Genomic DNA, 14,059 nt, shown 5'->3' on the forward strand with positions numbered 1-14,059 from the left:
TGGGAATAGGTTATAAATAGAAACCTTTGTAACCTAGTTTGATATAGAAAACCGAGTATAGAAAAGATGTAGTCATTAGGGTTTCTATAGGTAGACCACCCAGGCTGTGGGATGGCTGCCGTGTCCTTCTGGAAACCTGTAGGTAAGAGAAGTTATTGTTCTCACTCGAAACCTGTAGGTAAGAGTTGAGTATTGTGTTCTTGATTGAAGCTGTGAAGCAAGATTAAGTTAGTTTTTATTGTTAATTGTTTAAATAGTTGTTGCAGGGTTGTAACAGTTAGGTATCACTAGGGAGTGAGCAAAGGTTCTCTTGTCTTAGATGGAGTTCTAAGATAAAAGTTTCATTGGGTAGTGACTAGGTAAACCAGAGGTTGTTTATCTGTAAACCAGAGGTTGTTTACATAAAATAGTACTACAGATAGTGAAATCTTCTTCCTGGCTTTGTAGCCCCCAGAGTAGGTAGTTAAACCGAATTGGGTTAACAATTCATTGTATTATTTATCTTCTGCATTGTATTCTCTGTTCAGTCTTGGATGTTGTAACATCGCGTATAACATCAGGTTCAAGTTTAATAGCTGATCCATTTACAGAACCAATGAAGTTTACAATCTGGTTATGTTGACTGAACAAACATGATCCCAGTAATCATGGATTCCTTCTTCTCAGAGGTAATCAAAAATTGGGGATCTTTCTGTTCTGCCTTTGCTAAGCTGATAATAGATCAGATGTCTTGACATCGTGATTGACATCCTGAGTCTGTCATACTAGAATTTCAATCAACATTATATATTCCCAGTGTTTTTCCATACTGCAGCTGGATGAAACACATCAGACACCCTACGTAGGGTCTGATTTGCAAGGTTTCAATGGTGCAGTCACGAAACGCTGGGCTACGTAGAGTTGATAATCACCTTCGGGTCTGCGAAGATGGCTAGGACTACCAAAGTACAATTCTTGGTGATAGATTTCCCATCACTCTATGAATGTATCCTCGGAAGACCTACCCTGGCCGAACTTATAGTCGTGCCCTCCATGGTACACCTGAAGATGAAATACTACACCTCCAAGAGGCTCGTTGCCACCCTACAGGGGAACATCGAGGGAGCGAGGATATGCTTCAGGACGGCCTCAGAAAGGCTAAACTCTATCAGTGCTCCGGTCAGAATCAAGCCTTCTCTACCCAACAGCTCGGAAGAACCTAAGCCACTGCCCCGCGTCGACTCAATTGACCTTGACATCCGATTCTCCAGAGATGACCTGAGAGATCAGAAGAAGGAGAAGAAAGCTTCATCGACCACAATGGATGACGACCAAGAGTCTGCAGACACTCTACGCCCCATCCTTGATAGAGAATTCGAAGTCATCCTCCTCGACAACGACCCCGATATAGGAGTCAAAATCGGCACATGTATCCGGACTGGACCCGATGATCGCATGTCACTAGCTTACCGTAGATCCGGTCATTAGGGAAGTAGCTCAATGTAGGTGAAAGTAGTCTCCTGAAAAAATGCAGGCTGTCGAGCAAGTTGTAAAGGACCTCATAGAGGCAGATTTTATTTCAGAGGCCAAGTACACCACTTGGCTGTCCAATTTTGTACTTGTTAAAAAATCAAATGGAAAGTGGAAAATTTTGTGGACTATACCGATCTTAATAGGGCTTGCCCCAAAGATACTTATTCTTTGCCTAACATAGATAAACTTGTTGATAATTTTGCAGGTTTCAAACTTCTGTCCTTCATGGACGCATATTCTGGTTACAACCAGATCCCCATGGCAAAAGGGGACGAGAAATACACGATCTTCATGACTAAATCAGACAACTATTACTACAACATAATGCCGTTCGGCCTGAAGAACGTCGGGGCTACCTACCAGAGAATAATAAACAAAGTTTTTCGAGGAAAAATCGGAGACATACTTAAGGTGTATATGGGCAACATGATCATGAAATCCCAAGAGAAATCCGACCATGCGGCCCACCTCAAGAAAGTCTTCGACCAGGCCAAGAAGTACAAGATGCGGTTCAACTTAGAGAAGGGCACCTTCGGGGTACGGGCAGGAAAATTACTATTTTTAATTATACTTTATTTCAATATTTTTATCTCAATCTTTTCTTTTCTTTTATGACAAAAGAGGGAGAAATATGAGTATTTAAAGAGAACATTAAAAACACTTTTGGATGTTTTTATTAACACCTGAACCCATATATTATGTCTATGTGCTTAATTTTTATTGATTAATTCTTTAATAATTTTTTTAAATAACATGGACATGACTTCGGGAGAGCTTAGAAAACTTAACCTTTGCACTATTAGACTCAGGGGAAACTTACAAACCTCAGACTCTGATGTTGTCAAGTTAATGAAAATGAACAACCATTGTTCTTAAATACACTTGTTTGTCATCATAAAAAAGGGAGAGATGTTAGAATAAAATTTGTTCATACTCCTTGGTTTTTGATGATAACAAAATACTTAAAGAACAACAGGGTATACTAACATTTGTTCAAGTGTGCATGATCATAAGCTCTAAATTTATTTGGTTTTGACCTTGTTAAATAGCTTAAAAAGATAAGCAAATGTATCAGATTCTGAAGGACCGGAATCTGATAACTCAGCTCTTTAAATCTCACCTTCTGATGACAACTCAGATTTTCTGGTGTCCTGGAAATCATAGTATTGTGCCTCTGGTCCATACTCTGTGTGCAAAACAGTTCTATCTTATGAAAAAACCAACTAGGGCTTATAATGCAAGGCTCAAGTCATTTTGACACGACTCTTTTGCTGCCTCTATATAAGGAGCTGAAGATTCAAGAGAGAACTACAACAAGATATTACAACAAGTACAAGAACTGGTCTTATCATTAAGCTTTCATATATATTTTTTTGTATTGCACATAGTCTTGAGATTTCTTATCTTTGTATATCTTAGAAATCTCAAGTAACAAAGTCTTTGTGTGTGTTGTATTCTTTGTGCACCTCTAATTGTATATCAAGTGCATCTTGTTGACTGTTCATCTAAACTATTTGCTTAGAGGTTTATTTGAATTCTCTTGCATGCGTGCTTGAGCAAGGAAATCTTTTTAAGGATTGATTGGCCAATAAGTCTCTTTCTAGATTGATTAAGCAAGGAAGTCTCTTTCAGGATTGATTGAGCAAGGAAGTCTCTTGTTAGGTTGCTTGAGCGGAAGTCTCTTTCTAGGTTGATTGAGTAAGGAAGTCTTAAGCTAGTTTGCTTAAGCAGGTTGTAATCAAATTTTGATTATAGTGGAAAATCTCTTATGAGACAAGGGGACTGGATTACTCTAGGTTGTAGAGGAACCAGGATAACTTCTGTGTGTGCTTTTACTAATTGTTTTTGTATTTTAACTTTTTCCGCTGCTATCTCTCCTTGCTTTGATTCTGAACTTATCCAACTTCAAAAGTTGTTTCTAAGAAGCAAAAGATTCCACCATACACAATTCAACTCCATTCTTGTGTATTTTTTTCACCTTCAGATTGTAACTAAAACAATAACAAACTTGATCAAGCATAGGGGTGTGCAAAATATTTGGTTGTGATGTCCAAATCCATAACCAAATCTAAATCACTTTTAAATATCCGAATATAATTGAATGGTTATTAACCAGTTTAGTTATTAATGGTTTGATTATCCATTCATATAAACCAGATATAATTAAATGGTTATTAACTCGTTAAATTATTTTGGATTCGGTTATAATTCAGTTATTATCCAAATCCAAATATTTTAATTCTCAAAATAAATTATTATTTTTGAAAAAAAATTCGGAAAAAAATAAATTTTAAAACTGATTTTTTTTTAAAAAAACTGATTATATAATCATAACCAAATTTATAATCATTTAATAACCAGTTTTGATTAAAATGTGATTATGATTATAAATCCAAACCATTTAAATAGTTTTAAAATAGTTATGGTTTAATTTTTGAAAATAACCAATCATACACCCTCTAGTTAAGCATATCCTTTCGGAGATATTCGATAAGAAACAAAGTACTTTTATTCAAGGAAGGCTAATTATAAACACCGCGATGGAATGTTTTCATTGGTTGAAAAAGAAATTATGGCAAGAATGTTTTTGAAGAATTGAAGAGACTAAATTATGCTAAGCGACTCCCGATGAATTAATTAAAAAAAAAACCTAATTATAATTAAAAATAATTATTTTAAATAAATAATTATATTTCTTAAAAGTAGGTTATGCGATAATGCATTTATTAATTTTTATAGTTTATTTTCTGTAGATTATTCAATTTAAAGTTAATTTTGATGCAACGAAGTTCCCGCTTCTTTCGCACCACCTTTGTCCAAGTCACGTCCTCAATTCACCATTTCCAATCTTCAACCTTTCTTCTCAAACCTTCTTCCCTCCGTCACAAACCTAACCCCTTCTTTTCCCTTTTCATTCATTCTTCACATCAGATCCGTAAGTTCTTTTTCTTTTCATACGATTTATTTTCTCACATTTACTTACTCGTGAAACCGTTGAACACTTTCTTTAACCGTTAATGCCCGGTCTGAAACCTGATTTCCGAGTTTTGATGATGAATAAATTAAACGTAATCACAACTGTCGTTATCGTGTTGGTGTCGGTGTTCGATACGGATACAGACACGCCTTTTTTCCAGAGATAAAAATGCTAGATAGCTTCTAATTATTATTATTTATTTTTTTTGGTGCCAGATAGCTTCTAATTATGAAACGAGTTTAGAAAATGTTATGTTTGCTTTTTGATAACAAATTGCAATTTCTGTTTCTCTTGTAGTGATTTTCATGGTTGAGTAATTAAATTACAGTGTGGCCTGTAACTTTCTGGTTCTTGATTTTGTTTAATGTCAGTGTAGTGAATAATTGTGCTGAGTGTGTTGATACCGTTTCGGTTTTGTTTTTGGTTATCATTTTATCGTGGCAGTCTCATTATTGGAGTTTTAGTGATTGATATGTTGTTTGAATTTCTTACAGTAACTTGTAACAGAATGTGGGAAATGTGATTCTTGGTTGGATGAAATAGTAATACTGGCTCTAGGCTGCATACAGAATTGGAGGATAAGTCCCCGAGCCGTTGAGAAGCTAGAAAGAGATGCTTTTTTGTTCTGAATGAAGATTGGGACAAGCAATCTTAGGAGGAGCAATTACCAAATGTTGGCCATGATGACTCAGAGATTTGCAATGAACAAGATGATGTATCATCATACTTGTTAAGTTCTTAGGATTTTCAAGTTATGGAAGGAGATACTTATGTTGTTCAGGGTAAAGATCACGAAGAATTGAAACAGGCAAAAAATCAAAATATTTCTCATGGTAGCCCCAAGTATGAGAATGAACAAGATGGTATATCTTCGGACACGTCAAGTTCTCAAGATGTTGAAAATCAGGAAGGAGATAGTTTTGTTGTTCAGAATGAAGATCACGAAGAATCAAGACAGGTGAAAAGTCAAAATATTTCTCTTAATGACGCCAAGTATGAGAATAAACAAGATGACATATCTTCACACACGTCAGATTCTCAAGATGTTGAAAGTTTGGAAGTAGATAATGTTGTTCATAATGAAGATCACGAAGAATCAAAAGAGGTGATAAGTCAAAATATTTCTCTTAATGACCCCAAGTATGAGAATGAACAAGATGACAAATCTTCACACACGTCAGATTCTCAAGATGTTGAAAATTTGGAAGTAGATAATGTTGTTCAGAATGAAGATCACGAAGAATCAAAAGAGGTGATAAGTCAAAATATTTCTCACGATGGCCCCAAGTATGAGAACGAGCAAGATGATACATCATCAGACACGTCAAGTTCTAAAGATGTTGAACATTTAAAAGGAGATGCGTATATCGTTAATAATGAAGATCACAAAGAATCAAAGCAGGCGAAAAGTCAAAATTGTTCTCATGATGGCCCCAAGAATGAGAATGAACAAGATATATCATCAGACACATCAAGTTCTCAAGACGTCGAAAATCTAGGATCATCAAATACGCCATGTTCTCAAAATCAAGAAGAATCTAAACAGGTGGGAAGTCAAAATATGTCTAATGATAGTCCCAATAGTGATGTATCATCAAATACGCCATGTTCTCAAAATGCTGAAAATCTAAAAAGAGATACTTATGTTGTTCTGAATGAAGATCACGAAGAATTAAAACAGGTGAACAGTCAAAATATTTCTCATGATGGCCCCAAGCTTAAGAATGAACAAGATGGTGTATTATCAGATACATCATGTTCTCAAGATGTTGAAAAGCTTCAAGGCGATGCATTTACCTTTCAAAAAGAAGACTCCAACAAAGATTTAAAAGAGGAAAATTTTGAAAATATGGGTTATGATGTTCCCGGGTTTGAGGAAAAGCTAGATGATATATTGGATAATATATACGGGATGACAGATGTCGATTGTAATACTCCCAAGAGGGTGAAAGACAATGTGATTGGAGGATCGAACTTGTCTCATAGGGTAGATGGAAGTAGAACTATGGACTCACATTCACCAAAAATAAATCAAAAGATAGGTAACACTTCAACTGAGGTGAATACTATGAATCATAAAGTTGATACAGATCCAGGGGCTCCTCATGTGGTTGAGAAGGCTGTATCTCTTAAAAACTTTGTGAGGGAGAAAAGTTTAGTAGCGGTCTCCACTCTGCTGCGTCGACTTTCTAGAAAAACTGACGACGGTTATGTGTGTAATTCTGATAATAAAGATAAAGATGTTTCAGATATATCAAGGGACAGTGAATCCAAAGAGGCTCGTGAGAAGACAACAGAGAAAATGAATTGGAGGGATGAACCAATAACTGAAGGTCCTCTGCATCCCATAGCCATGAAAGGAAGGATTATAGTGTACACAAGACTAGCCTGCCGAGAATGTAAAGAGGTTAGGAGAATTTTGTATGTGAAAAGACTTAGATATGTTGAAATCAACATTGATGTGTACCCTAGTAGAAAGATGGAGCTGGAGAAGATTTCTGGATCTACTTCTGTTCCCAAGGTTTTTTTCAATGAAGTATGTATAGGAAGCTTGAGTGAGCTAAAGACCTTAAATGAGTCTGGCAAGCTTGATGGGAAGATTGACTTCCTTATAGCCGAATCACCTTTATTAGAGGGACCACTTCCACCACTTTCTGGAGAGGATGATGTGTCCAGTAGTGGGGCAGTTGATGAAATGGCTCTGATCGTCCGTAAAATGAAAGAATCTATTGTTGTGAGGGATCGATTTAGCAAATTGCGAAGGTTCACCAATTGCTTTATTGGCTCTGAAGCTGTAGATTTCTTATCAGAAGATCAGATTTTGGAAAGGAAAGAGGTAAGCTTGATCATGAGTTTCAAACTTAGCATACTCTTGTGCCCTTTAGAACTCCATGTATGAATGCCCTAACGTATAAGTCAATAGAACTTGTGTCTTTGTCAAATATCAACTATTCTTAAAGCCTAAGGTATTAGGCGAAGAGAAACAAATATTTTATATTCGTATATCTAAATTGTTAGTTCATTTTTTAGGTCCCTGGTAGTGGGATTATAGTTCCTACTATAATTTCTTTATTAAGATACCATTATATATCTGGTTGCTTTTGTTTTAAAGATGATATTAATTTTCAGATATTGATTTAAGCCTTTTTTTCAAATAGTTGTCTTCTTTTATTAGTTCAGTTCGAACAAAAAAAAGAATGCTATGACTATCCATTTCTGGATTTTCTCTCTGTCGGTAGGTTGTTAGTGATAGAAACTGGTATCTATGGTTCAGAAAATATATGAATAAAATACATAGTTTATACTTACCCTCTGGAGAATGTTTCTCAAAAGCAGAAGGAATTGTAGTGTAATATACACAGTCACACAACACTCACAATCTTGTTGCACATGTTGATTCAGTTTTATTTGTTATGTAGCTAGTTCTTTTTAAGTTTCATTGTGCTTGTAATGATGGCTCTCAACATTGGTTTGCGGAACTATGGTTTTTCTTATTTATGTAGGACAAACTATATTTTGAATCGGGCTAGGGTAGCGACCCATCTTTAGCCAAAAAAGAAAGACAAATCACCAAAAACAGTTACTTTCTTGAACTTGCTCATACGTCCATGTTATACTTTGGCATTTTGTTAGTTGCACCACGTAACTGAAAGGGGAGATAATGTAAAAAACCAGGGTAGTATGCTTTGGGTGTATGCTGATACTTTAACACAGTATTGGGAGTGAGTGTATTGAGTATTGACACTTTTGAAATCATAGCAATAATTTGACAGTGTTTACTTAATTTTTAATTTGATTGACGTGTCTTCAGTCTCTATGTTAGAATTGTAAATGCATTATGATATAATTTAGGTGAATCTCATTGACACATTTCTCTTTTAACATGCATCCCATTGAAATACTTTTACTGGTAATCCTGTGAATTTTAGAAATTTTAGTCTTGCTACATTTGCAATAAGTCCAGGTCAATGCATATCATCAATTGTATATCATAACTGAAACTTATTACAGCTTATTGCTTCATAATATCTTTTGTATCTTCCTAATTCTCCGCTGTTGGTATAGGCTATTGAATTTGGACGAAAGCTCGCTAGCAAGCTCTTCTTTCAGCATGTTCTTGAGTAAGTCCAAGTATTCTCCAATTGGTATTTCCAATTTCCTGTGATTTAATTATGTTGTAACAAAACTGACAACCTGCCCCACTTTCAATGGCTTTTGTTTTGCTTTAGTGATAATCTATTTGAGGATGGTAATTACTTGTATCGGTTTTTGGATGACGATCCAATTGTGGCATCTCAGTGTCATAATATCCCAAGAGGGATAACTACCACGAAACCTAAGCCTATCACAGAAATTGCATCAAGGCTGAGATTACTGTCCTATGCAATGTTTGAAGCCTATGCCTCTGAAGATGGACGTCACATTGATTACAGAAGTATGCATGGAAGTGAGGAATTTGCAAGGTTTCTTTAACATTAACTGTTCTTTACCTTATACTTTTAAACTCAGAAATTCCATAATGATGATGATCCATTTAGTTATTTATAGAAATTTTTCACTGTTACTTGCAAAACCATTTTCTAGGTATCTAAGGATTGTAGAAGAGCTTCAAAGAGTAGAAGTGTCGGATTTGTCTAGAGAAGAGACAATTGCTTTCTTTCTTAATCTATATAATATGATGACCATCCATGCAATCTTAGTATGGGGCCATCCAGATGGAATACTAGAAAGAAGGAGATTGTTTGGAGACTTTAAATATGTTATTGGTGGGTCCACCTACTCACTTTCAGCTATTCAGAATGGCATTTTGAGGGGGAACCAGCGACAGCCATATACCCTTATGAGGCCATTTGGTGCAAAAGATAAACGTTTAATGGTAAAGTAATCCATACTCTGTATTCATGCAACCTTGATAATGAACTTGTTCATTTATTATTAAGGTTTACTTCTGTCCCAGAGGTGTTATTTTTTGTTTGATTTTGAGAGTTGAGACTTGAGAGAATAAGGAATTCTTTCAATGAATCTGAATATTCGTTATGTTGATCTATAAAACTAGATACAATATATATATATATATATATATATATATATATATATATATATATATATATATATATAAATATGATAGGAATTTAAATAGATCAATAGAAACTATATCCTAACAATTTTTAACCAACTCTAACAAATTGATAGAGTCTAATTAACTCACCTTGAAGTGTAAGCTTCTATACTCTAATATTCCTCCCTCAGACTGAAAGTGGTTGCCGAGGAGAGCACATTGAGTTTGCTTCTGATGTCTCATAATTGAGATCAAGGGAGAGGCTTCGTGAAGGAGTCTGTAAGCTGATATACAATAGGAACACGAGAGACATGAAACTGTTTGGAGATGACCTGTTCTTGCAGGAAGTGAATATCCAACTCCATGTGCTTGGTGCAAGCATGAATGATGGGATTGTAAGTGTAACTGCACTGAGGTTGTCACGCAGTAAGGAAGGAACGTGAATGAAGACTCGTAATGTCAAAAGGTAATGAATCCAGATAACTTCAATAGTGGCATGAGCCATGCTACGGTACTCGGCTTTGGTGCTGGACCAAGCAACCAAGGGTTGCTTCTTGGATCTCCAAGCCTCCAAGAGACTAGGTTAGGACCAAATAAGATACAAGAACTTGAAGTGGAATGGAGATCATCAATATCATTAGCCCAATCTACATTACTATAATAAGCCCTCAAAGTGAAAGGAATGTTAGGATGATTGGGCTTCAAAAAAAGTCCATGATGAATGGCACCTTTGAAATAATGTAAAATCCATTTGACTGCTTTCCATCGGATTTTCTTAGGCCTTCTTGACATAAATTGACACACCTTGTTGACACTCAAGTTGATGTCAGGTCATGTCAAGGTTGCACACAGTAGAGCACCAACTATAGATCTTTAGTACGACGGGTCAAAGAGCAAGACAGTGCTAAACTTGTTGAGTTTACAGTTGCTGACCATGAGAGACGAAATACCCTTGGATCCATTCATGTTAGCTTAGAAAGTAGATCTTAATGTAATTTGTTTGACTGAGCAACAGATAACCATTTGGAAGGCATTTTTACTTCAATACCAAGGAACAGTCAACAAGACCAATTTACTTGAGTGCAAAGTGCTGATTCTATTTTTCAATGAGAACTTGAACTAGGGAGGGTGAGGAACCCATAATGAGAATATCATCAAAATACATTAAGACATAAAGAGAAGTGTCATGCCAAGAATGTATACGAGTAAGGAGGGATAACACCTACTTTTGACAAAACCAAACTGAGTGAAGGCACTAATCAATTTTTCATACCATAACTAAGGAGTTTGTTTGCGGCCATAAAAGTATCTATGGAGCTTGTATATCTAATCTTTGTTAGGGGGTTCAAAGCCAGAAGGTTGAACCATAAACACTCTTCATCCAAATGACCATTGAAGAAAATGGTAACTCAGCATGCCACGCAACTTGCGAAGTTTTAAGATGACATGGCAAAAACGGAAGAAATCAACACTTAGCTCAATTCCGGCGACGATTCTTTTTCCAGTGATCACAAATGGCAAGAAGGTGGAATTGTCTTTGTTTGAAGGTTCTGATCCCATAGGCTGGATCGCTAGAGATGAAAAATTCTTCAATACTCAACAAGTTCTAGAAAATGTACGTTTACAAGTGGCGTGTCCGTAAGCATGGAAGGTCACACTGTTCATTGATTCTGTTTTTGGCGGCAACAAAATCTTTTCGGTGACAGTGCTATTGGTGGTCTTTTCGAACTATTGAAATCAAGAGTTCGAAGTTCTGATTACAATGGTAGGGCAGATGACGAAGAAGCAATTTTGGGAAATTTATTGCGAGGACTTTGCGCTGACCTTCTTTGTCAGGTGCGCATTCATGATCCTCAAGACCTTTGTCAAGCAATTGATCTTGCTTGAAGTTTGGAAGAAGCATCTCGAGTGTTTACAAGAATGAGCCTGATCTTGAAAAAATGGAATCTAGTCTTTGTGCTGCGGAAGGCATTTCCAAACCTAGTACTATGAAGTTGATGGGAACCATTCAAGGCTGCAAGGTGAAAGTTTTGATTGACAATGAGGCTAGTCATAATTCCATTGGCTCCAAAATTGTCAAACTTCTGGATCAAACAACATCTAGTGATGACATACATTCTGTTAAGTTGGGGATGGCGTTGTGAAACACACACAGGGCTGAAGATGTGAAGGTGCAGTTAGGTGATTATCAAGCTGAAGGCATACACTATGTTTTTGAATTAGGAGGTATTGATGTGGCTTTGGGTGTCGCTTGGCTGGCAACTTTAGGCACTGTTATGATGAACGAAAAGTTTAGCATGTTTTTGTGCAGCATGGTGAAGCTTTTAAAATTTTGGGTAACCCAGCTTTAGAAGAGACTTTAGTTTCTAATAAATCCTTACATAAGATGTTAAGAAAAGGCCCATTAGAGAGAATATGATGTAGATGAGTAACACTTCTCTATTCTTTTGCTTAACAGTGCATCAAGCATAGGAAGTGCAATAAGATATGATTCAGTTTTAAAGTGTTGATCATGATTCATGACAAAAGAATGGTTTTAAATGCTGTACTAAAAACATTTAAAGTAATTTTTGAGTCCTAAGGGACTGCCTCTAGTCGAGATGTAACACAGATTTCCTTTAAAACTAGGCACACAACCAATCAATGTGAGACCTTATAGATATTCCCATGTCCAGAGGAATGAAATTGAGAGGTTGGTGGCTGAAATATTGGAAGCAGGAATAATACAACCTAGTTGTAGCCCTTTTTCTAGTTCATTCATTTTGGTCAAGAAAAAAGATGACACTTGGAGGTTTTGTGATGATTTTAGAGCTCTTAATAAGGTGACTATAGCTGACAAATAAATACCCTTTGTCAGTTATTGAGGAGTTGTTGGATGATCTCCAAGGTGCTGAGTTCTTTTCAAAAGTAGACTTAAAATCTGGTTACCACCAGGTGAGGATGCATGCTGTTGGTGTCCACAAAACAAATTGATAGCAGTTGTCCTAATGGTTTTTTGATAGCCTTTGATACCATCTTTAAATTTGGATTGAGCCTATTTGTTATGATGAGTTAAACCCAACTCAAATTCTAAAACTTTTTGTATTGAGCCTAATTGATCTTTACAAAACCAGTTTGTAACGTGAGAGGTACTTTTGTTTATAACACTGTCTTTAATCTATGCCGAGCTTGAGTTTTTTCTAGTACACCTCCTCATAGCTAATACTATTGGACTTTGTGCGTTGGTGTAAATGGTGGATGATCCGAACGGATAGACTCTCCCATGTTTATTGAGAGAGAAATATAGTAAAACTGTGCTTTTCAACTACACTTCTACGACATTAATTTCAATAGAGTATCCTATACTATAAGAAAATATGCTATTCCTATATATAATATGCTATTCCTATTTAATTTAAAAATCAATACCTAAAATAAACTTAAAAGGAGGTATTGCTAGGGTAATTTATTTGTCATTGAAAGGGATGAAATTTTTTTAGCTTTTGGTGTTTGGCCTGTATGCTTTCACCATGAAATTACTTCATCAGCAAAGCTACTTACTGACTTGATGCTCACTTTTCACTCTTTTCTTTTTGTTAGGTGGCCCTCTCTTTACCAGAGCCTCTCATTCATTTTGCTCTAGTATGTGGTACCCGATCCGGGCCTGCACTTCGGTGCTATTCTCCTGGCGACATTGACTCAGAGTTGATGGATGCAGCTCATAATTTCCTTAGAAATGGTGGCGTTATGATAGATTTTACTGCAAAGGTTGCATATACCAGTAAAATTCTTAAATGGTAAGTTCTCTGAGACTCTTATATGATTGATGTTCTTGTAGGTAAATCTAAACTAAGAACTAGTTGAATATTTTATGTTCCCATACACATTCTCTCAGTAGGAGAAGTTGAGAATTTTAAAATGGCAGGCAATACATGACTAACATTACAACAATGTATTTAATGTTCTGTTAGTTATGGGGATTCTAACAATTTTTGTTATGGATATTCAGGTTTAGCTTAGATTTTGGCAAGAATGAGGTAGAGGTTATGAAGCATGTGTCAATCTACTTAGATCCATCTGAGTCAGAGCTATTGTTTGACTTACTTGCCACTTCTGAGTTGAAGGTGATATATCAACCTTATGACTGGGGTTTGAACTGTTAGTGTGCTATCTTAGCTCCTTGTAAATATGACACTAATTTTCATACTAATTAATATTCCTATGATATGCATTAGGAGTTAGCAATGTAGTAATTAGCACCACATATTACTTTTATTTCAATTTCATACCTCTTAATGAAAGGAACTTGATGTAGGCAAATAGATCTCACAATTTTTTTTCTCAGTGCCCTTTTTTATTCATGAATGTACATAACTTTTAGGCACACCAATGTCAATATCCGAAAATGATATTGAGAGTTGTCACTACGTATAATTAATTAATTAATTTTAAATTGTTAGTGATGTCGACGTGTCAGTGTCGGTGTCATGTTTTCAATGAATGTGTTTCATAGTCCTGCATTCATGAGATAT

General features: G+C 35.9%; 1 protein-coding gene across 1 annotated transcript; it reads left to right on the forward strand.

The window, feature by feature from the left end:
• Positions 1 to 4,363: 4,363 nt before the first annotated feature.
• On the forward strand, positions 4,364 to 13,851 carry LOC131617251 (uncharacterized). The gene is made up of 7 exons (XM_058888583.1): positions 4,364 to 4,447; positions 4,984 to 7,325; positions 8,555 to 8,610; positions 8,719 to 8,952; positions 9,074 to 9,365; positions 13,128 to 13,324; positions 13,537 to 13,851. The coding sequence occupies exons 2-7, from the start codon at positions 5,244 to 5,246 to the stop codon at positions 13,688 to 13,690; spliced, it is 3,015 nt and encodes a 1,004-aa protein (XP_058744566.1). The 5' UTR covers positions 4,364 to 4,447; positions 4,984 to 5,243; the 3' UTR covers positions 13,691 to 13,851.
• Positions 13,852 to 14,059: the final 208 nt, after the last annotated feature.

The sequence above is a fragment of the Vicia villosa genome, linkage group LG7 (genome assembly GCF_029867415.1).
Source record: "Vicia villosa cultivar HV-30 ecotype Madison, WI linkage group LG7, Vvil1.0, whole genome shotgun sequence".
NCBI classification, from domain to species: domain Eukaryota; kingdom Viridiplantae; phylum Streptophyta; class Magnoliopsida; order Fabales; family Fabaceae; genus Vicia; species Vicia villosa.

Excerpts from the sequence above, each read along its gene's own strand:
- LOC131617251 (XM_058888583.1), top strand. The coding sequence starts at position 5,244 with ATGGAAGGAGATACTTATGTTGTTCAGGGTAAAGATCACGAAGAATTG. Across the intron at positions 7,326-8,554 it reads AGATTTTGGAAAGGAAAGAG|GCTATTGAATTTGGACGAAA; the intron begins GTAAGCTTGATC and ends CTGTTGGTATAG. Across the intron at positions 9,366-13,127 it reads CAAAAGATAAACGTTTAATG|GTGGCCCTCTCTTTACCAGA; the intron begins GTAAAGTAATCC and ends TCTTTTTGTTAG.